Below are 23,803 nucleotides of genomic sequence, written 5' to 3'. Positions count from 1 at the left end.
TTCTCAGCAACCCTGTGCGATTGGTTTGGCTTTTCCCACTTGTAACAGTTCCCATAACTCAAAATGGTACCTACCGCTAGAACTTAAACTCTAGTCTTACATTTGCCATTCCTTGTTTCAACTTGCAACCAGGGCCCATTCACCTTTCCAAAAGACCTGTGTCTTATGAGTCTTCTACTTCATTCAGACTGACTTGTATCAAGAGCCCATGGAGATTTATTTTGAGAATTCATCCCTCCTTGCCTCTGCACTTGGGATGCCCTTCTGCTTTCTTTTAGCTTATCTACACCCTGGATAACTCAAGACCTAGTTTAATCTAATGCCTGTTTATTTTGACATACCCCTTCAACATTTTGGCCTATGTAATGCTTACTAGTAATATCTTCATTTATTTGTCATTTAACGAATCATAGCTCAAGAGCATGTCTCTTGCAGTAAACATTCATGTGGGTAAATTTTCTGTACGTCTATATTGCAAACACGTTAAAAAGGAAGAAACTGCCATACTTTTTCTCCCATCACAAGTGGGGGGTTATATAGTATGGGGTACCATAGTTCATGCCAAGTATGCAAGAAGGAGGAATGCACGGATGCTTACATGCCACGTGTGCACAAAGGAAAGATGTCAAGTGTACTTGAAGAGTACAAGGAGGGGAGAATAGTTTTTGTTAGTTTCAAAACAGAAATTGTAGTAACAGGTCATTTCTAGTTCTGTTTTGACTTCTTAAACACTTGAGACAGGTTGATTATCTTTTTTTTCTTGTTAATCCCCCCCTTTTGAAGTGAGAAAATAGAAGTATAAACAAAGTTTATAATGTATATAATCTGAACCCTTAGTGTTGACTGAAATGCCAGTTCACTTTATCAGACAAAATATTTTTGATTAAAGAAAGACTGATTTTTTAGTACACATTGTCCTAGGAAAGTACCTATACATCAAAGCAGGTGACAACCTTACATGGTTGTCAGAGATAGGTTTCGTGTCCACACAGTTTTATAGGCTAAAAGTCTTCAAATAGCATTGAGAATTTTGGGGGGAATGTTCCAACTTCAAAATAGCTCTCCTGACAATAATAGGAGTTTAGCTTTGTTGCACTTTTAATTCTTGTTCACTCTTTTCTAGCTGTTTAATTATACAACTGTTGCTCCATAAATAATTTGGTCCCTTAATTTGTTTCACCTTCTCTGTATGGTGGTGTTTTAATAACTGGCTCAGAACAGTGCTTCTCAGCTCTTTTTCTGTTAAGTACTGTATGTACTGTGGCAGAAGTGAGGTGGAGAGCTAAGCAGTTAGCTAAGACATTGCTCTCACGCCCTGTTATCCTTTACCCGTGTTTTATCCTGTTCTTCTGATACCAGTAACGTCTGTATATATGTATACACATGCTTATTTTTATAGGACTCCAGGTGGAATTGGAACATTTCGCATTTGCAGGTGTGCGGCTTATTGTTCCTTTTAGGACTCTGCCTGTTGCCAATAACAAAAACAACAACAAGAAAAACCAACTTCCTCCGACAGGCTTAGTCAAAGAAGGGGATTTATGGGCTCGGGTTACTGGGCAGCGATCCTCAGGGATAGTTGATCCTGTGGCTCCATCATGTTGTCAAGAACCAGTTCTTCTCCTCCCTGCACAGCCGTGAAGGGTCAGCAGTATCCCCGGGCTGGTCTTCTCTCAGTTTTACAACGGCTGCCAACCACAGTTGGGGTCATGTGCCACTTCTTCCACGTGCAGGGTGGGGGCAGAGTGGCTGTCCCAAAATGCTGAGCACAAGTCCTGAGACCCGTGCTGTTAAGCCAGTTGAGATCATATGCCTGCTCTTGAGCTATAGGGACTGTGGCCAGGGGACTGGAATTGTACTATGGACTTCACTCATTCATGCTCCATCCTTGGGGTCATTTATCCACTGTTACATAATGAATCACCACAAAATTTAGGAGCTTAAAACAATAGACTTTTATTATCTCTGTTTCTGTGGATCAGGAATTGGGGAGCAGTTCAACTGAGTGGTCTGGTGAGACTCTGTTGTACATTTTGCCAACGAACGGCCAGCTAAGGGCTGCAGGCATCTGAAGGCTTGACCGAGGCTACAGGATCCGCATCCGGGCTGGTTTGCTTAAATGACTGTTGGCAGGAGGTTCCCATTGCCTCTCTGAGGTGCTGCTTTCATGTCCTCATGACAGGGAACCGGCTTCCCTCAGAGCAGGTCATCTAAGAGGGAGAGTAAGGAGAAGCCCCTGGGCCTTTTGACATAGTTGTGAAATTACACACCATTCTTTCTGTTCTGTATTTTATAATCAGGCAACCAAATCCAGCCCACATTCAGCATCTCCTTCTTGAAGGGAGGAATGGTGAAGAGTTTGTATACATATTTTATTTATCTTTTTTATTTATTTCTTAATTTTTTTAATGTTTATTTGTGAGAGAGAGCCTGCACATGCGTGCATGTGAGTTGGGGAGGAGCAGAGAGAGAGGGAGACATGGAATCTGAGGCAGGCTCCAGGCTCTGAGCTGTCAGCATAGAGCCTGACGCAGGGCTTGAACACACAAACTGTGAGATCAGGACCTCAGCCGAAGTCAGATGCTTAACCTACTGAGCCACCCAGACACCCCTGTATATATATTTTAAAACCACCACCCAACACGTAGGCAGAGAGGAAGAGAGCCAGAGAGAGAGAGAGAGAGAGAGAGAGAGAGAGCGCGCTCCTGTATGTTATTTGAGGCAGCAGGGGGAATGGGGCTGGATATTCTTTAAAACAAATGTATGAGCTTATACAAAAGAGTAAGATGAGAATGGGCATTAAGCAAACAACCAGCAAATGCTCACTGTACTAGTAAAATACTTTCCTGACTGCAGGTAAGTGAATAGGCAATAATAGAATCAAATCCCAGAGTTGAGTACATACAATCATTGTAGATACAGAGTAATACTCAAACAAATATTTCTTTGTGGTAATAGGAAAGACCATTGGTGTAGAAAATCCCAAATAGAATGTTTAACTATATTAGATGCACTTGGCATTGGCATTGGGATTTTATCTTTTTGGTAGCATTCACCTTCCTACTCATTAATCCTGATTCTTTTACCACTAAATCAGGATTCAGGTCTCAAAATCCTGGCAAGTTGAGAGAATTTATCTGGAGTAAATCCAGTTACATTCTGTAGAGTAACAAGCAGAAGGAACGTATACTGTATATAGCGCATCAAGTTTCCGATCCCTTTCTTATTACATCCGATCCTCAGAGCAATGTCATGGTTGGGCAGGAACAGCATGGGTTTGAACTGTGTGGGTCCATTTATATGTGGGCATTTTTGATAATAAAGGTTAGTACTGCAGTTTATTTTCTCTTCCTTATGCTTTTCTTAACATTTTCTTTTCTCTAGCTCACTTCATCGGAAGACACAGTATACAATGCATATAACATGCAAAATGCGTTACTCAACCATTTATGTTATCAATAATAAGACTTCCATTCTGTGGTAGGCTGTTGGTAGTTCAGCTTTGGAGGAGTCAGCAGTTATGCATGGGTTTGCACCTATGCAGAGGGGGATCAGCACCCCAGCCCCCATGTTGTTCAAGGGTCACCTGCATCATTACTCCTTTATTCAGATAAGAAAACTGAGGTTCAGACATGTTATGTGGCTTATCCAAACTCCTGCAGGTAGGCAGAAAGTAAATTAGAACTGAGCTCTTCTCACCCCAAAAGTGCAATTTTCTCTGTCTTATGCATGTGACTGATTGTCTGGAAAGAGAGCAGTGGTAGAGAGAGATGCCCAGTGACAGTCTGAAAGTCTATGATGAATAGTCTACCTCAGAAAAGCCACAGTGTTGATAGTCTTTCAAATGGCGGTGCGACCTTACCTGGTGTCATGGTCATGGTCCCAAAGGCCCGATGGCTTGGTTGGCTCTCGTGTACATTTCGTAGAAATCACGGCAAGATTTCCCTTTCCCTCTTTTGCTTTACATTTGCTTTACATTTTACATTTCTGGGTAGAAACTACAATGAAAAAGGTTGCTAGCTCTAACCAGAATGAAAATATCCAAAACCCTATTTTAATTTTATTAATGTAAACATTAAAGAAATGTAAAAGCCAGTACTATTGAACATTTGGTCTTGATAGAAGAAAATGTGGAAAATATAGACAAAACATGGATGGCTCTCTAGGCTTGGCAGGTTTTCAGTGCACGTCTTTGGGCTCAGGGTTGAGAGTGTTTTCACTCTGCACCAAATCAAAACACAAGTGTCTGGGGAAACAACGCTGGGCATTCAGCCCCAGAAAGGACAGAGCACGCAGAAGTAATTGCAGTCTGTCTGCTCCAGGAAGAAGGGCAGGATGAAGGGGCCAGTTTGGGTTGTTATTTCTAAGTTGTAGGCCACAAAGAGGAAGCAGGATACTTTGATTTGGTTTTAAATGACTTATGCCGTCAGCCAGTTACACAGAACTACATTGGCAAATGTTGTATGTTTATTGAGTTATTGAATGCATTTTGTTCCCTGGATATTTTTCTAAAGTTACTGGAGATGTGTAACTGGATATATATGCTAAATATACTAGAAACAGTATACATATGGGGGGAATGAATACATTTGAATAGTTGATGGAAGAGAATTCCTTCCCATTAAAAAACTTGAAAGTTTGCTTAAGAAGAGATTTTTATTAATGAACTTTAGAATGGCTCTAATCAGTTTTCTAGCCCTTGGGTGGAAGATAATGTTTAGAAGTTATGGCCACATAGCTTTCCTTTCGATAAATTTAATCTGTTTCAAGTCTTCTAAGTTGTTCCTATTTCTCTAGGATCAAGGGGGTTTGGGCATTGCTATCAGTGAAGAAGATACGCTCAGCGGAGTCATCATAAAGAGTCTGACAGAGCACGGGGCGGCAGCCAAGGTGAGGCTTTCTCACAGTCCTAAAGTGGTGGAGAAGGGAATTACTTCTATAAGATCGCCCCAAATCTTACGTGTTTCCATTCAGGATGGACGGCTGAAAGTTGGAGATCAGATATTGGCTGTAGATGATGAAGTTGTTGTTGGCTATCCTGTTGAAAAGGTACTTTTCCAAAAGAAAGCAAATAACGCTGTGAACCCGTCCGTGGGCATGGCCAGTGTTTGTGTGTGTCTGTGTGTATGTGATCATAGGGAATTGGGACCATGTAAGCTATGTTAGACCGATGTCGTTAAGGAAGAAAAGAGATTATTTGGAAATCCTCCAATTTCTGTTTTCTATTTTCCGATGGAATGATGTTAAGATATTTTCTCTTGCCTAGTAAGTCCAGTGTTCAGTGGATGTTTTTGATAAATATCATTTCCATTTTCCCTTAGAAAAACTTGCATTTCTAAATAAAGATCAACTTAGTGTTAAGATCAAAGGAATTTTTATGAATATTTGCTCCAATAAATATTCCCTATGTCTGTACTTACTAGTAGACTCACTTAGGCCTTTCATATATAAGTGCTAGAAAAAAAGCTGTGTTTCTTGTGAGATTTGGTGTGCAAATGTTTTTGTTTCTACATTGGCCAGCAAGAAGCTTAAATCATTTTTTAAATTCAGTTTTAATAATTGTCTAAGATTGGACCCTTTAACCCATGCATCTGTATTCTCACTTTCCCTTTGGCTTCTTTGGTTGCATTGTTTTCTTTACTCTGAAATTACAACCATTCTTTCTTGACTCCTCAAGTTCTGACAAAGAAAGAGATTCCAACTATAATAGTGACTTACTGGTATGTCTACTAATTTGCTTTTGAATTTTGTTTCCCTGCCATACCGACACCCCGCCAGTTCATTAGCCTTTTGAAAACAGCAAAGACAACAGTGAAACTTACCATTCGTGCTGAGAATCCAGACTCCCAGGCTGTTGCTTCAGCAGCTGGTACAGCCAGTGGAGAAAAGAGCAGCTCCTTGTCTCCGATGCCCCCAGCTTCTGGCTCCCCGGAACCGGAGTCCATCCGAAGTAAGGGCTTGTATGGTGCACTTAACCTCAGAGCTGGTTCCTACTTGGGAGCCACCTGCCTGTATGTAACTCACTGTTTGAAAGGCCGTAGACAGGGAACACTTTGGTGACAAGATGGTATAAAGAGAGGAGCTCCTGAAGAAAGAGTGCTGGACTTCCAGGCAGGGAGTCTGTGGGCTGTACGCTAACCAGCCATACGGGCTTGGGAAACCCATCCAGCCACTCTGAGCCTCAGCTGCTTCCTCTCTAAAGCAAGGCAGTGACACTCTTTGCTCTCCAAGGATCTTTTGCTGAAGGTACCTGTGATTCTGGGTGTTTGACTAATGAAGTAAACAACATTTGGAATATCCCCTTTTTATATTGAGCAAATAATTGAACTTCTCTAAAGTCTCAGTGATCTAATCTGTAAAATGGATACAGTGGTATCTCTACCTGTGGAATCAACAATGCCGGGCATTACCAGAAACTCTTAAAAGTGCTAGTTATTGCTATGGTAAGCATAATTGATTTGAGTTCTGTCATTTGGGTGTAATTGATCCTGTCAAAATAAATGAAGTGGTTGCATGTGGACTGTGGAATGAGACTGGTGTGTGCCATTAAAATACCAATGTGGCATATTGAGGCAAATCCTTCCTTTAAGTTGCTTTTTGACAACAGTTCACTAACTTTTAAGTAAGACCGTAAATTTCAAGCTTTGCAACATTGAAAAAAGTACTTAAACACATAGGCGTTTTCTTTTTTTTTTTTTTTTTTAATATTTTTTAATTTGTTTTTGAGAGAGAGAGAGAGAGCATGCAAGGGGGCATGGGGCAGAGAGAGAGGGAGACACAGAATCCGAAGCAGGCTCCAGGCTCTGAGCTGTCAGCACAGAGCCCGATGCGGGGCTCGAACCCACAAACTGCGAGATCATGACCTGAGCCAAAGTCAGACGCTTAACTGACTGAGCCACTCAGGCACCCCCACGTAGGCGTTTTCTGTGATGGGAGAAAAAATCTTTTGGCCTCCAGTCTGAAACATTAACTTCCTTTGACAGGTAATTAGGGAAACAGCAATTTTTAAAACATATGTAATATAGTTAGATAAAAAAAATCTTAAAGTAATACATATGTGATGAAGGTAATCCTTTATTTAGAAAGACTGGGTAATTCACTGAAATGTTAAAAGGTTTTACAAAAATTTTCTCATTTTTCAATTTTATGTCAATCTGTAAGTAGCACTGTCTATAAAAATATGAAATGCTAAATGAAAATGTAACATAAAAGAAAACATCTTACACCTACTCTTACCATTTCAGGAGCAAGAATTAGTGTGTTTCCGATTTCTAAAAAGAGCCTCTTGTCTTAAACTACTCATTGAGTATCTTAACTTTTTCATTTTTTAAATTTTATTTAAAAATTTTTTTTAACATTTATTTATTTTTTGAGGTACAGAGACAGAGCAAGAGTGGGGGAGAGGCAGAGAGAGGGAGTCACAGATTCCAAAGCAGGCTCCAGGCTCTGAGTTGTCACCACAGAGCCTGATGTGGGGCTCGAACTCATGAACCATGAGATTGTGACCTTAGCCAAAGTCAGATGCTTAACTGACTGAGCCACCCAGGCACCCCTCTTGACTTCTTCAAAACATCACATTTGCTGTATGGTCTTTGGGATATCATAAAACATATGCTATGAAGACTATCATAAAACAAGGTGTGAAATTATATTCTCCTTGTTTTCTCCTGATCTGTTCTTATGTCTTCAGTCCTGAGCATATATGCACCAGGATTTAATATCTGAGTTTGTAAAACATCACGTGAGACACACAAAGAACGAAACTGCTTGTGGGGGTGGGGGGTCCCCTGACGTTTTATAAACTCAGATAGTAAATCCTGGGGCATGTAGACACAGATCTGATTACATAAGAAGAGATGCTCTAGGAGACGAAGAAAAGGAAAACCAAAACAAAAGCATAAAAAGCCCTGAAATGCGGGCACCATGATTAGAATTATTGATGTGCTTTTTGTGTTTTCTGGTCTTCTCAGAATGTGTTTTTAGTTTACTGCCACATATCACAGTTCTGAGTTTTACAAATCATAATTTCATGAGAAGGTTTTTTGGCTCTAGTGAAATGTCGACTATCAACATGACACTAGAGGTTCAGTTCAACTCTCTGTCCTTGGGCTTTTATACATATTATCTCAGGCGATTTAGAAAATACACAATAGTGCAGAAAGTAACTTGGCACCCACCACCCTAATTAATGATGATGTAATCATTTTGTTTGATTTTTTTTTTAATATAACTAAAAGATTAAGATAAATTTGACGTTTTGCTGTCCCAAATCTTGGGCCCTTTTCCTTTTCCATCCCCCAAAGGCAACCAGTGTGGTGAGTTTGCTGTTTATGCCACCTAATCAATTTGTATCCTATTTCATTTCATGTTTAATTTATTTTTAGGTACAAGCAGATCGTCAACACCAGCGATCTTTGCTTCTGATCCTGCAACCTGCCCCATTATCCCAGGCTGTGAAACAACAATTGAGATTTCCAAAGGGCGAACGGGGCTGGGCCTGAGCATTGTTGGAGGGTCCGACACTTTGCTGGTGAGGACACTCAGATACACACAGATTCTTCGGTTACTCAGGCAACCTCAGTGCACCTGAGAGATCACTGTCTGGGAGGTTTTTATCAGTTCTATTAAATGAAATATAAAGGCTTAGAAAAATGCATCATTCACTGTTGTTTTCATTTGTAGAGCAAATACCAGAAATTTAGTACTGGGATTCGTATTTGAGGAAGTGAATACCGACTCACTAAGATAGTTACTCGCGATCGTGACTTTTAGGTCAAAATAGGTCCATCAGTTTTCCAGTCTTTGCCATATTTTAATTTCCTTTATTACTGATGGGATATGGTTGGGTCAGTCCCATACTGAGGAGTTTGAAAAGTCATGAACAACATTTTCTAAAGGTCAAAAATCTTCTAAAATCTAGTAATTGCATTTGTGGATAGGAAAGATGATGTATATCTATCATTTTCATTTGCAGATAGGAAAAGTGATATCTATCTATTATGTATACATATGTATGATTTATATGTTTCATCATTTTTTTCTTTTTTTTTAATGTTTATTTACTTTTGAGAGACAGAGTAAGAGCGGGGGAGGGGCAGGGACAGAGGGAGACACAGAATTTGAAGCAGGCTCCAGGCTCTGATCTGTCAGCCCAGAGCCTGACATGGGGCTCAAACCCACGAACTATGAGATCATGACCTGAGCCGAAGTTGGACACTTAACCAGCTGAGTCACCCAGGCGCCCCCATAATTTTTTTTTCCTTAAACCTCCCTATCATTGGAAAAAATATATAAATATAAGCTTCTTTGAAAATCGCATTACACGTTTCTTTGAAATTTGATATGACTCACTCTGGATCCAGTGAGTATAGAACCCTTAGCATTATCTTTGAAAGTACAGTGTGTTTTCCTTTTATTTTTGCTCATCAGTCCTAGGGAGAATGGGATAAAGCATATTTTGTTTGGGCCCTTAGGGTGCCATTATTATCCATGAAGTTTATGAAGAAGGAGCAGCATGTAAAGACGGGAGACTCTGGGCTGGAGATCAGATTTTAGAGGTACAGAATACCTTTATAATTAACAAAGAAAGAGCTATTCTGGGGAGGGTGGTCTCTGTTTCTTTCACTTCCTCTTTCCTCCTCCTCTTGTCTCCCCCTCATCAGCCCCCCATTCTTGCTTTTTCTTTATTTGACTCACCCGGGTCCTCACAGTGTCCTGTGTCTGTCCAGGTGAATGGAATTGACTTGAGAAAGGCCACACATGATGAAGCAATAAATGTCCTGAGACAGACGCCACACAGAGTACGCCTGACGCTGTATAGAGATGAGGCCCCCTACAAGGAGGAGCATGTGTGTGATACCCTCACTATTGAGCTACACAAGAAGCCGGGGAAAGGCCTGGGATTAAGTATTGTTGGGAAAAGGTATGACCGACGAGGGCAAACCCAGTGACCTTTCGGAAATGATTGAATGTCACTTCTTTTAAAGAATATTAACAGTAGTAGACTGTCTCCCAGGCGCTGGTGTTGCGTAGGCAGCTGCTATCAGCCCATTCAGTAACGGAGCACCAAACAACCTCTCTTTTGAACTTTTTAAGTTAGTATTTTGGGGGGTTTTGAAGGTACTAGACAAAAAGATGTTTGGTATTTCTTGAGTACCTGCTGTGTGCCAGGGAAGACATTAGGTTCTGGGGAACAAAGTTAAATAAGATATGGTTCCTGGTCTCAAAAAACTCACAGTTTGGTAAATGAGAGTTAAATATGTTCCTGCAAAGAAGGATTCCATTGATGAGTGACCAAACCATATGGTGGGGGAGCTGTGGCAGCATAAAGGGACAAATGACTCTATTTGAGGAAGCAGATTAGAGAAACTGCTCAGAAAAGAGGTGCCGGAGCTGAGGCTGAAAGTGATAAGTGATAGTCTGTGCGCAGGGAGTGGAGGATATTCTAGGGAGGACTGGCTTGAGCAGAAGCTTGCCATCAGAAGGGAACAGAAAGTAAGAGGCCAGGTGGTAAATTGGTGAATTCAGTACCTAATTTATTTAAATATTTATAGATAAGTTAATCCAGTAAATTCCAACACCTTTATGCTAAAGATAGCAAAGCCAGAGGATCACATGGGGAAATGGTGCATTTGAGGTTCTGACCTTGACAAGAAGTTATGTGACTGCACTTTCACTGCACATTTCTACTTACGGTTATGTTTTATGTCAGCAAGAAAATGCTGGTAGTTTTGTAGTTTTATGAATGGAAGGAAGGTTGGAATAAGATTAGTATTAGTTCATTTTGCATAAATCCATCTTGCACGAAAGTTAGATTGTAAGAATAATCCATTTAAAATAAAAGACATCTGGGGCGCCTGGGTGGCGCAGTTGGTTAAGCGTCCAACTTCAGCCAGGTCACGATCTCGCGCCCCGTGAGTTCCAGCCACACGTCAGGCTCTGGGCTGACGGCTCAGAGCCTGGAGCCTGTTTCCGATTCTGTGTCTCCCTTTCTCTCTGCCCCTCTCCCGTTCATGCTCTGTCTCTCTCTGTCCCAAAAATAAATAAACGTTGAAAAAAAAAATTAAAAAATAAAATAAAATAAAATAAAATAAAATAAAAGACATCACAGGAGTGATACTTAAACAAATGGTTTCAGTTTAAGGTACACATTCACTATTTATTTTCTTTTTTTATGTTTCTATTTTATTTTTGAGAGAGAGACAGGGTGCGAGTAGGGGAGGGGCAGAGAGAGAGGGAGACACAGACTCCAAAGCAGGCTCCAGGCTCTGAGCTGTCAGCACAGAGCCTGACGTGGGGGTCGAACTCACAAACTATGGGATCATGACCTCATAAGCGGACCTTAAGCAGTGGAAGTCGGCTGCTTAAACGACTGAGCCGCCAGGTGCCCCAGCAGCCAGTTATTTTATAGAACACTCGGCTCTTTGGATCTGCCGGTTTGCCTGCGGTTGCTCATGTGAGGGTAGGTCAGTCATCCTTGGCAGGAATATCACAGACACAGAGCGATGCCCCTCTCACGGCATCCCACCAGGGGGCTCATGATGTCTTTCTGCACTGGGGATGTTGATTTTGATCTCTTGGCTAAGGTGCTATGATCCAGGCCTCTCCACTAGTAAGTTCTCCTTTCCCTTTATCATCAGTAAATATTCTTTGTGGAGCTGTTTTGAGACTTTAGGATTATCCAGTTTTTCATCCTGCTTTTGCCCATGAGTTTCATTGTCTATGAATTTTTTCTTGCCTGAATTAATTATTCCTATGATGTTTGCCAAAAGGTGATTCTTTTTTAATTTTTTTTTTTAATCTTTATGTATTTTTGAGAGAGACAGCGTGTGAGCAGGGGAGGGGTAGAGAGAGAGGGAGACACAATCTGAAGCAGGCTCCAGGCTCTGAGCTGTCAGCACAGAGCCCAGCGCTGGGCTTGAACTCACAGACTGTGAGATCATGACCTGAGCCAAAGTCGGCCACTTAACCGACTGAGCCATCCAGGTGCCCCGCTATTTATTTTCAATAATGTTAATGATGTTGATGATAATACCAACATATTTATGCTGCCAGAGCTCAATATTCATTCAGGGCTTCATTATGGTGTAGAGAGAGCAATAGACTTAGCACCCAAGAACTAACTCCAAAGTCCCATTCTTGCTATTTAGTAACTGTGACCTATAAAATGAGAAAATAATAGTAGCCACTTCACCTCACACTATATAATTGTTGAAGAATAAATATGCTTATGAAACATACGTTTAATCCATGAAATATTATAAGTCATAAGATATTACTGTCATAGAAAATAATTCTAATAACGTTGCCCCTGTATTGCTGAAAGCAAACTTTTAAAGTCATCAAACTAAAAGTCAAGTTTTTAGTTAAAAAATGTTCTCTTTTCAAAAAGTAAGCAGTACATTCCAGTGGCGGAAAAACAGTCATGTTCAAATTCAAAATTATGTTTGCAGAAGTGATAGTGGAGTATTTGTATCCGACATTGTCAAAGGAGGGATTGCAGACGCTGACGGGAGACTGGTGCAGGGGGACCAGATTTTAACGGTGAATGGAGAAGATGTCCGTGATGCCACCCAGGAAGCTGTGGCTGCTTTGCTGAAGGTAAACCTCAGAGGCCAACAGTGAGTATGCGGGGCATGGGGGAAGGAGGGCGAACTAATTGGGCTACCACAGTCAAATAAGCACTGAATTCTCTTTATTTAAAATGTTGTCTCAAATGAGACACATTCTTAGTGGCAATTTCTGAATAATCTGTAATAGTGCTTTATTATATAATGTCTTTTCTGTTATTAAATGTCACAGAAAAGCCTTGTCAAGGTTGACATCCATTAAGGTCACATAGCTAGTGAATCACAGTAGGATTTAAACCAGTGCGTCTACCTCCAGAAGCCCAGGATCTCAGACACCTCATTGTGCTTTCACATTAGACTACCTGGTGTCTTTTGCACGCCTATGATTTATTTGGCAAAGGTCACAGGGAAGTTGTCTTCATTCTTATTTTGTGTTTATAGCAGTGTGGCTTATTTCAGTGTTGTGTCATAGGTCTGTTCAGGTCCAGTGTGGCAGTAAAGAGTTTGCCCAGTTATCGATTAAGGACACGGTTGTTCTGTTGTTTCTGTTTTGTTTGTTAAGCCCTGGTTAGTTAGTACACTTGGCCTATCTGAACCAGTAGGTTTCCTGCGTTGATGGCTTGATTCTCCGTTTCTCTCTTCCTCAGCAGAAACAGTCTCCATGTAAATCATGAGGTCGTGAGGCAGACACTGGGTGTTGCTGCTGCTTGCTGTTACTAGTTTTGTGTTTTAGGGAAGTCTCTTTCCACAAAGCATTGGAGGCATCCTTGACTGTGGAAACCCCACAACGAGGGTGCCTTTCAAAAACCTAGTCTTAAAGAATATTATGTACTGCTGACGATAAATGGAGCGTTTTAATTGAACTTTTTCATAAAACAACCACTCCCCTAGTGTTCCCTGGGCACGGTAACCTTGGAAGTCGGAAGAATCAAAGCAGGTCCATTCCATTCGGAGAGGAGGCCTTCTCAAAGCAGCCAGGTGGGTAGCTGTGGGATTCATCAGGGTGATGTGGTCTGCATGCCGAAAGGGACTTGGCGATGTCCCCGAAGGTGGGGCTGCCCAGGGGGGGCATACCCAGGCCTGGCCCTCTGGCCCCAGGAGTGAGGTGGGGAGTCTGAGGGAGGGGCACCTGCTGAGAGGGACAGGTAAACAAGGTGTGGCTCTTGAGTAGTTTGTAAGTCATTCTAAGGAACTTGATGTCAACAATTCTGCTTTTCTGTTCCCATAATTACATACGTTAACCAATTAGTGGATGTAAAGCCTACCAAGATGACACATTTTTAAAGTATATAACAAACATTTATCAATATTCAGCAGAAAAACTCCCATTTAAGTTGAACAAACCACGTTTGTTCATGACTCTCCTGTCTTCTGACGACAGAAGCCCATTTCCATCACCGGTCCAGAAAGGCCCCTTCTTCACCTCCTCAGGACTACCATTCATCTCCAATTGACTGGCCCTGATTTTACAGTTTGCACAAGCCCCAGTCTATGTACAACATCCGTTTCCACCTAGAGAGGGTTTGCTTGAATGAGATTACGAAAATCCACTAAAATTTTAGTTGGGTTGGAATCTGCCTCATCTATTCTTTTAGCTTTCGTTTTTTATGCCACTAGGAAAATTCTTCTGTAATATGGAAAAAAATTAATAGAAACTATTTAAAGTGCCCTTCTAATTATCAAATGCCACTGTTGTTTAAGAGGTATTTCTCTCTAGATGCATTAAAAAAGAATTGAATTCCGAAATAAGTGGTATTTATGCAGTATAATTACTTCCAAAACTTTCTTAAATAATTATTGTGTATTTGTAGATGAGTGAAGGCAGCCTGTCATCATTCACTTTTCCACTTTCTGGATCCAGTACATCGGAGTCACTGGAAAGTAGTTTGAAGAAGAATGCATGTAAGATCGGTTTGATACTTTAAACATGATTTACTGGTTTGAATTTTGGTAACCAACACTGTTGTTTTTTTTTCCCCTGTCTCAATTTACCTTTGAGCTCTCTTTCCCTAAATCATTCTGTACATTAATACAGGTGCCAAGGTGTGCGTCGACAAAAAATCTGAACGTGAAGCTGTGCCTTTGTTCTTTGGCAGCTTGTCCATTTGTTGTTTTTTCTTTTTTTTTAATTTTTTTTTTCAACGTTTATTTATTTTTGGGACAGAAAGAGACAGAGCATGAACGGGGGAGGGGCAGAGAAAGAGGGAGACACAGAATCGGAAACAGGCTCCAGGCTCTGAGCCATCAGCCCAGAGCCTGACGCGGGGCTTGAACTCACGGACTGCGAGATCGTGACCTGGCTGAAGTCGGACGCTTAACCGACTGCGCCACCCAGGCGCCCCTATTTGTTGTTTTTTCTATGAGCTATGCTAAACATTAAAATCAGGATTCTGTAATTTTTTTCTTACTAAGAAGACTGGTGCACTTGATTTTCATTTCCTTTTTCTGTTTAACACCAATAATTCAGAAGATACCATTAAGTGAAGCCTTCTTTTCCATGAAGACCGCAGAATTTTGATTGAGAAAATTAGTATGATCCTCCTGTGTTTTAATTACATGAAACCATGATGCAGAGGGTTTTTTGGCTTGGAGCATTGGTTGAAAGTTGTTCAAATTGAAGAACTAACCATATGGCAGTCTCTGTTTGCAATGTGACTAATATTCTAGAAATTTAGCCACTTAGGTCCATGAATTCCTTTTAATGTATCCATGACTTTATTTTTCTCAGCTGTGCACATGTGTCTTTCTGTCCAAAGCTTATTCTGTCCTTGACTCATTCAAGGTGGATTATGCAGTTATATAATCAATGATTAAAATAAGAAGGAAGAAATGGGATGGTGTGCATATTTTTCCAACTGGAAAAATAAAGAGTCCCTATGTGAGATGGATTAAGTCATGTGTACTGGCAACTTTGAATACCCCCCCTTTCAAAAAAAAAAAATAGTGTGTCTCATTTAGTCGCATCCAGCTTCAGGCATTGACTAAAATTTAGTTGAACATAAAATAATTTAATAACCCTGTTCTTTTTTTTACCTTTACAGTGGCATCTGAAATACAGGGATTAAGGACAGTTGAAATAAAAAAGGTAATGGGGTGCCTGGGTGACTCAGTCTGTTAAGTGTCTGAATTCTGCTCAGGTCATGATCTTGCAGTTCATGGGTTTGAGTCCCGCGTCGGTCTCTGTGCCAACAGCTTGGAGCCTGGAGCCTGCTTCGGATTCTGTGTCTCCCTCTCTCTCTGCCCCCTCCCCCACTCACGCTCTGTCTCTGTCTCTCAAAAAAATACATAAACATTAAAACAAATTTTTTTTAAAGAAATGAAAAGGGTAACTTCGGGAAGAGAAAACAATATAAATTCTGTTGAAACTTCAGAGGCATCTGCATATATACTTTCCTATTAGCAGTCTTACTATTTTACCACGCCATCTGAAAAATTATGTCCGAAATACAGTGGAAAGTAGCACCGTTCAGTCTTCACTGAATTTCCTGGTCACAGGACCTTGTTTGAAAATCTTTGTTGGCATATCCTGTATTACCCAAACTGGCATCCACTGAGTCCTACACAAATGATTACTCCATCTCTCGCTTCTCATAAGTGAGCCTTGGCTTTCAACAGCTATTTCTTATTCTCATGAAACAGATTTCCCTGACCGCCATCCACAGACAGAACATAAAACCAGCTACAATTTATTGAGCCTTTTCTATATGCTGAAAATTCTCATAGACACATCATGCTGTCACCATCTCATTTAATATTTTCTGCAGCCCTTTCTGAGGGGTGCTCTAATCTCCATTTCATCGGTGATGGCCTAGTTACTCATTAACAGGGCTGAACTTCATCAGGGCCCAATATTTGTAAGTGTGGGTTCCTGGCTTTGAATGCAGACCTTTCTGATTCCAAAACTGGGGTCCTTCAGTTCACCAGTTTACCTGCTTTCTTTCCGTCACCCCATAATGATATGATTTTCATTTAATGTGTTTTAATTTCTTTCATTTCCTGGAAGGATGCTCATTTTCCTAAGTCCTGCTAAGGACACCCGTGTCACATGAAATAATGCAGCTTTCTTGAGCTTCATTTTCCTCATGCCTCAAAGACCTAAGTGAACTGGATGATATTGTGCCAAAGAAACCAAATATCAATTTAAAATACCACATTGACCAAAAAAATATTTTAATCTCTTCCATGGCAGGGGCCTGCTGACTCCCTGGGAATCAGCATTGCTGGAGGAGTGGGCAGCCCTCTTGGTGATGTTCCTATATTTATTGCAATGATGCATCCAAATGGAGTTGCAGCTCAGACCCAAAAACTCAGAGTAAGTTCTACTAATAACCCTGGCGGCCCTCACAAAGCTGGCAGAAGTTTTTATAAACCCTTTGAATCCTCCCAGCTGTGGCAGGCAGTTTTAAATGTCTGATTCTGCTTTTAAATCCGCTAGTCCAGCCACAGGAGGGCTTGCTTGGAGTAAAAGGTGAAGAGAAGTAAGAGAGGAGAATTTCCTGCTGTATGCAAATTGACAAGTAAATGAGCTGGGAAGATTTACCATCATTTCTTTATATATATAAAGAAATATATATATATATGTATATATATATATATATATATTTTTTTTTTTTTTACTTGTTTGAAGGTCTGTGAAAGAAGTTAAAAGAAAACAAAGTGTTTTCAGAATACCAGTATGAAGTGAAGTTTTTCCTTACACGTGTCACTGGCTCAAATGCCAATTTAACTTTATTAAATTGAAACCTATGACGTAGGTTGTGGTTGATCTTCAGTTTTGCAGAAGTTTACTCTAAATGTGACCTACGTTGTAAAACCGTACAAAACTTGCTTCAAAGTTGAGGGATTATGCCAGCATAGAACACTGTGATGAAATTTACACTAAATGTCCAGCCCGAAAATTACGTGGATATTCCAGTAAAATCTGTGTGGCCTCGTGTCAAAAAGGGTCTCAAGACATAGCCACGTCTTAGCTTAAATAGTCTCTAAACTAGAAATGATGGAGTCTATTTTGATAACTACATTTGTGACTGACACTTTAAAATTGATGGTTGCACCCAGTGGAAAACTTTGCTGTGCAGGGCCGGAAGTGAATACTTTTGTCTTTGTGGGACAGATGGTCTCTGTTGCAGCCACTCTTCTCTGCCCTGTGCAGACAACTGAGTAAGCATGGCTGTCTTCCACCCAGACTTTGTCCACCACAACGAGCAGTGGGCCACACTTGGCCCACGGGCCATTGTTTGCCAACTCCCGACTTAGAGACACAGCTAATGTGTAAATAATAATGTCCAAAGAAATCTTTTTAATTGATAGCAGGTATTTTATTCTATAAAAGGAAGCAGTGCCTCGAAATGAAGACAAGGGATGAGTGATTTTCTGCCTTCCCCCAGAGACTTCTAGAACTCAGTCATTATGTACAGCTTCTTTTTATCATCACTCCTTCTTGAAATGATTGGGTTTCCTTGATTGTGTTTCAGTTGCTGGGAGCACTGTGTGTGTGATGTTCAAGGCAGAGAAGGAAATGACTGTTTAGGTCTCAGGGTCCCACTCTCCATGGCTGCCTTCGCAGATGTCTATTTTCTTTTCTCCCTTGCAGGTTGGGGACAGGATCGTCACTATCTGTGGCACATCCACTGAGGGGATGACTCATACCCAAGCAGTTAACTTACTGAAAAATGCCTCTGGCTCCATTGAAATGCAGGTAAGAGTTGGCATCCCGACCACTCTTCGCAGTGTGGTTAGCTTGACACATGAGCTTTCACAGTAAGGCGGTAAAACTGCCTAAATCTCCTGATGCTATTGCATTTAATATTTCCCTTGAACACAGATGATTACATCGAGCGTTCCAAGAAAGCATGTAAAAAACATTTTATCCTGATGCGTTTATTGTTTCATGTTTTATATCTAAAGGGATATATGCAAGGCCTTAGTGGGAAACAGTTAATTGCTAGAATTTTAAGTGGTGTGAGTGGCTTTGTAGTCTGAAGATCTTTAAAAAATAACTGCATATGAGACCACCTTTGAAAAACATCAAAAAAAAAAAACTTTGTAGAATTGAATTACTAAAGTATTTTTACTGTCAGCTGAAGAGGCCTCTGGACCTTGTGGAATTTCTTTCTTTTCGGTTGAATATGAAGTTAACAGAAATGATTAAGTGGACATTAAAGTACATGTTTTAATCCAAAAGTTATTTTTGAAGAAAAATCACTGATGTGGCCCTGGCCACCTGAACGTGTGTTTCTGTCTCTCTCTTTCTCCTGTGTACAGGTAGTTGCTGGAGGAGACGTGAGTGTGGTCACGAGTCACCAGCAGGAGCCTGCTGGTTCCAGTATCCCTTTCACGGGGCTCACGTCAAGCGGTATATTTCAGGATGATTTAGGGTGAGCTCATGTTATGGTTTCTATGTCCCTACCACTCACCTCAAGGTGAAAAAATAGGAGATGAGTTTTTTAAACTGTCAGGTAATTATGGCATGGATTCAGTTTATCAAGCATAGGTACATAGCATGCCACTGCCCTGAGTTTTCTTTTGGGGGTGGGGGGGCGCATTTTATTCTTGATGTCACTATCCTGTGTGATATGGAACCGATCAAAGCTATCCCTTTTAAATTCCAGTATTGCCAACTCATTTAATAAATGATAATTTTGATTAAAAAATTCACAGTTCCGGGGCTCCAGAACTGGGTGGCTCAGTCAGTTGAGCGTCCGACTTCAGCTCGATTCATGATCTCATGGTTCATGGGTTTGAACCCTACGTAGGGCTCTGTGCTGACAGCTCGGAGCCTGAAGCCTGCTTCAGATTCTGTGTCTCCCTCTCTCTCTGCCCCTTGCCTGCTCACGCTCTATCTCTGTCTCTCAAAAATAAATAAACTTAAAAAAATTCACACTTCCCCCAACATGTAGTACAAAAGAAGTAGAACATAAAGAGAGGGGAAGAGGGGTACCTGGGTGGCTCAGTCAGCTGAGTGTCTGACCTCAGCTCAGTTCATGATCTCACAGTTCGTGAGTTTGAGCCCCGCATTGGGCTCTGTGCAGACAGCTCAGAGCCTGGAGCCTGCTTCGGATTCTGTGCCTTTCTCTCCTTCTGTCCTTCCCCTGCTTGCGCTCTGTCTCTGTCTCATAAACATCAAAGACAAAAATTAAAAAAAAAAAAAACAAGAGAGAGGGGGAGAGAGGAACATCTTAAAGTCTTTTAAATAATTTGATGCAGCCTCTACATTGTTAGAAATCGATTTTTTTCTCTGAGCTTGGGAATACTGATGTTTATGCCTTTTCCACGATAGTCCTCTGTACTTTAAGCCATCTCCCTTTAAATAAATGGGAAAAAGAATGTGCATGCATGCAGGGGGATCATGTCATGAACATGTTAGTGTAAGGGAACTTTAGATGACTAATAGAATTAGGGTGTGTTAAGTAGGATTTTGGCAGATTATGTAAATTTAAAATACTGAGACCGGCATGCACTGACAGTTTAAGCATCCCCAAAATACCCGCAATATACTCGTTGTCAGTAGCACAGAGAATTTTCCTGGTTCTAGGGGGATGTCAGATAATCCATAACTTACAGATTTGATCTTGAAAATCAGAAAACCCAAAAAAAAAAATAAAAAAAAAAAAAAAAAAAAAAAAAAAAAAAAAAAAGAAAATCAGAAAACCCTTTTTTTCCTTCCATTTGCTGTAGGCCTCCTCAGTGTAAATCTATTACACTAGACCGAGGACCAGATGGCTTAGGCTTCAGTATAGTAGGAGGATATGGCAGCCCTCATGGAGACTTACCCATTTATGTTAAAACAGTGTTTGCGAAGGTAAGCTTGCGAATGTCAACCTCCCCCTTCCCCCCTAAACATTCATTAATAGTGGTCAGCAGCTGGCTTATTAGTTTATGGCCTGAGGTAACGCCAAATGGTTAACAGTTGATCATTTTCTCTTGGAACTCCCTTCAGGAACAGGTCATTAAATATTTTTGTCCAATTTGAGGCTTAGTTATGTTTAAAGGAAAAGAGGCTCAAATTGAAATTCCATGGGAACTCTTGACAACATGCAATAAAAATATTAATGAACTTTAGTTAGACAGTAAGACCTGATTTTTTTTTGTCCCTTGAAAACAGGTTGCCTATGATTGAATGTCTTTTGAAAATGGGACATTTTAAATATGTATGCTGTAGAGGGCTGGCATTTATTTTTCTTTGCATTTTTTTTGTTGTTGTGAAATACTAAATAGATACAGGAAAGTACATAAAATAGCTACACAGATTCAATAATATCTGACCTGCTACTGTAGCTACACCTACAGTAAATCAGCTATTTGTAGCCCGGGGATTCGATTTCTTAAAAAAGTGTATATAGTTGTATATACAGTAAGTGTTCTGATTTAAGGATGTTGAGAATAAGTTTATCACAACGTTGGTGCTGTTTAAAATAATCCAAACCCACATAATTATTATTAATTCGATCTTGAGACATTTTCTTCAGGAGCTACAAAATTGGACGTAATTTCCTACGGAGAAAATCTGGAATCTCAAGATTTTACAGTGCAAAGGAGCAGTCCTTATGGGCAACCTATCGAACAGTTTGATGCTGCTTTAGGTTAGCGCTATAGTCCTTTAAAGTGCCTACATGTGGAGGTTTTATTCCATTATTTTGAAAAAGAATTATTATTTTTAACCAATTTAAAGCGCTGTATCTACAGCAACCTAGTTATAGGCTTAATTTACGAGATTTTTTTAAAAGCCATTGGTATGTCCAAAAATACAAACAGCATTTGTCAGTGAATAGAAGACTCATGCAGTCCTTTTCCTCAGCCTGGGAACAATTTATTTAAGGCATGCTAGTTAGAACATATTTTAAGAATTTCATCATTATGGATTCCTCATTAACTTTTCCATATTTTTAATCTTATATTTAATTGCATAATTGCCTACTGTAAGCATGCCTTAAGATGGGATTCTTTTTCAAACGGCAGTGTCTGTGTTTCATCTTAATCATTTAAGGCCCATAAGAAATGCGAAGACTGCACATACCCTCAGGAAGTAAAGAACCAGCAGCTTGAGCGGCCTATTCAAAGCCCCAGAAAGAATTACATTTAGAATTAGTAGGACTTGCATCCTGCCTAGTCCTTGTCAACATGCATACGGGCTTTCTGCTCCTGTAGACCTTTGGGCTCCGTGGCCTGATGCCCTTGTCCTGTAAAGCTGCTTTTGTTCATATCTAATCCTTTGTCGTCTTCTGTAGGCCTTCTTGACAGGATGAAAAATCCTGGATTCTATGAAATCATTGCTGCCAGGCAGATTCCCAAATATTCTTTATTAATTTGATTTCCCACCAACTGCTGTGCTGAACAGCCAAAAACCATCCAACTAATCTGTTGACTGCTAAATTCTCTCTAAAATTGGAATCTCAGTGTTAAAACCATGCAGGAGCAAGACCTCCTTTGTGTATGTTCATCATTGCTTAATGGCTGTGGAGCGCCCATGGAGCTTCGAGAGCAATGTGTGTGTACATGCAGAGCAATTTACATTCTTGTTTAGATCTTTTTCTGTTGTGTAGCTGCGAGGCAGCATTTTTTGAGAAGCAAACAAGTCTGCTTTATAATTGCAGGGAGCAGCGTCGGAAGATGGGCGTCTCAAAAGGGGTGATCAGATCATTGCTGTCAATGGGCAGAGTCTGGAAGGGGTGACCCATGAAGAAGCGGTTGCCATCCTTAAGCGGACAAAAGGAACTGTCACCTTGATGGTTCTCTCCTGACTGTACTGCAGAGTTGAGCCAACTCAACCAACCCCTCGCTCACCTCCCACACCGTGGAGAGAATGGGTCTTGTGGACACCTTTCCCCGTGCGGTCTTCAGCAGGCTCTTCAAAACTCTGGGTGGGGGAAGTACCATCTAAATTTGTTTTTCTCGTGTGGAAATGATTCTCTTACCACCTAGTGTCATTTTGCCTTTCTCCTTGGATCTTGTGAACGTACACTTAAAGAGAAGGACTGTGTGCATAGGTAAATCCAGCCTTTCTTTGTAAAGATGTCTGATGACTTGTCATCACATGTGCAGAAAATGCGATACACTGAACTGGTTAGTAGAGAAAAAAATAGTCTAAAGCTAACCTAAGAGAAATGGCTTTAATAAATTAGGGTAAGAATGAAAATATAAAATAAAGAAGAAATCTCAAGTGTCATAAAAAATGCCTCATTTTGTCAGTCCAACTCCTCTCCCCATTGCTAAATAAAAAAGGAAATTAAACAGTTTTTCCATTGGAAAATCTTTAAAAATACTCTCAGTAGTTACAATATTGAATATTATAGAAAAATTGCATCTCCTCACCTTTAAAATACACATATACATTTTATCCTAAAATGGGTTTCTAAGATTGAGTAAATAGCAGTTAAATGAAGCAGTGTCCCTAAGTTTGTAAAGAAAATGTTTGATGCAAATCTTGATGATCATTTTTATTTTTGACCTGTGATAAAATATTTTCATGTTTCTGTAAGTACAGTGGTGATGCCACCCGCTATTGACTGTAGTTTCTCTAGAACGCGGCCAAGCTGACCACGGAGGAACATAGACGTCTCTCAGAATCTTTAATGCTGGTTGTAACCGATGCAACACTAAAAATGTGTTAGCGCGCTGTGCAATTGGTTTTCAATTACTATTAATCTTAATGACAGAGAAAAAAGCAATGTGTTAGTAATTATTTTGGTTGTGTGCCATTAGTAAATTGATAGAAAAATTAAGGGGATTAACATAACTTCATTTCATTGCCTTATATTAACATCTTATAATACAATAGTTTAAGACTAAGGGAAACAGATGGAACTGTTTATTGAGACAACTGGTGAGGAATTATCATGTGTTCATTCCCATTTTAGAGCGTGAAACTCCTACATTAGAATATATGAAGTCACTTTAAATATTATCTATATTTGTAACAGAAGTAGTGTACAGATATTTTATTACAGCACTTTTGTGTAAATGCAGAATTGGAGTGAATAAATAAGAAGTTTCATGGTGCACGAAGAAAGAAACAGGCGTAGTTTTTGTCTGTTCTTTTTACTGGGAAAAAGCTTCATTATATTGTTCAAGATTTACAATTTAAAATGGGTTTTTATCCTGTCTAACTGAACATATGGTGTCCATAGTTACAATCAGAGGAAGTTTGGACAACATCATTATGAAAAGCCCCATGTTTTTTACATCCAGAATTTTTACTAATACTGCAGATCCATAGACTCCTCCCGGAGCGGTGG

At 40.3% G+C, this 23,803-nt stretch overlaps 1 protein-coding gene across 13 annotated transcripts in view; it reads left to right on the top strand.

The window, feature by feature from the left end:
• The window catches only part of MPDZ (multiple PDZ domain crumbs cell polarity complex component), a 162,940-nt gene extending 139,371 nt beyond the window's left edge, over positions 1-23,569 (top strand). For all 13 annotated transcript variants that reach the window (XM_045043577.1, XM_045043585.1, XM_045043582.1 and 10 more), the window contains 15 exons: positions 4,798-4,890; positions 4,975-5,049; positions 5,779-5,950; positions 8,385-8,530; positions 9,474-9,557; positions 9,729-9,922; positions 12,453-12,600; positions 13,461-13,547; positions 14,381-14,471; positions 15,611-15,654; positions 16,759-16,881; positions 18,163-18,267; positions 18,834-18,946; positions 20,247-20,370; positions 22,163-23,569. In XM_045043577.1, coding sequence (XP_044899512.1) covers positions 4,798-4,890; positions 4,975-5,049; positions 5,779-5,950; positions 8,385-8,530; positions 9,474-9,557; positions 9,729-9,922; positions 12,453-12,600; positions 13,461-13,547; positions 14,381-14,471; positions 15,611-15,654; positions 16,759-16,881; positions 18,163-18,267; positions 18,834-18,946; positions 20,247-20,370; positions 22,163-22,309 — 1,746 coding nt within the window. In that variant the 3' untranslated portion in view covers positions 22,310-23,569. The remainder of the gene's footprint in view (positions 1-4,797; positions 4,891-4,974; positions 5,050-5,778; positions 5,951-8,384; positions 8,531-9,473; positions 9,558-9,728; positions 9,923-12,452; positions 12,601-13,460; positions 13,548-14,380; positions 14,472-15,610; positions 15,655-16,758; positions 16,882-18,162; positions 18,268-18,833; positions 18,947-20,246; positions 20,371-22,162) is intronic.
• The last annotated feature ends 234 nt before the right edge of the window (positions 23,570-23,803 follow it).

This window comes from Felis catus, chromosome D4 (assembly GCF_018350175.1).
Source record: "Felis catus isolate Fca126 chromosome D4, F.catus_Fca126_mat1.0, whole genome shotgun sequence".
In the NCBI taxonomy this organism is placed as follows: domain Eukaryota; kingdom Metazoa; phylum Chordata; class Mammalia; order Carnivora; family Felidae; genus Felis; species Felis catus.
Note: the sequence above shows the minus strand (reverse complement) of the source record. Positions and strands in the feature narration are given on the sequence as shown.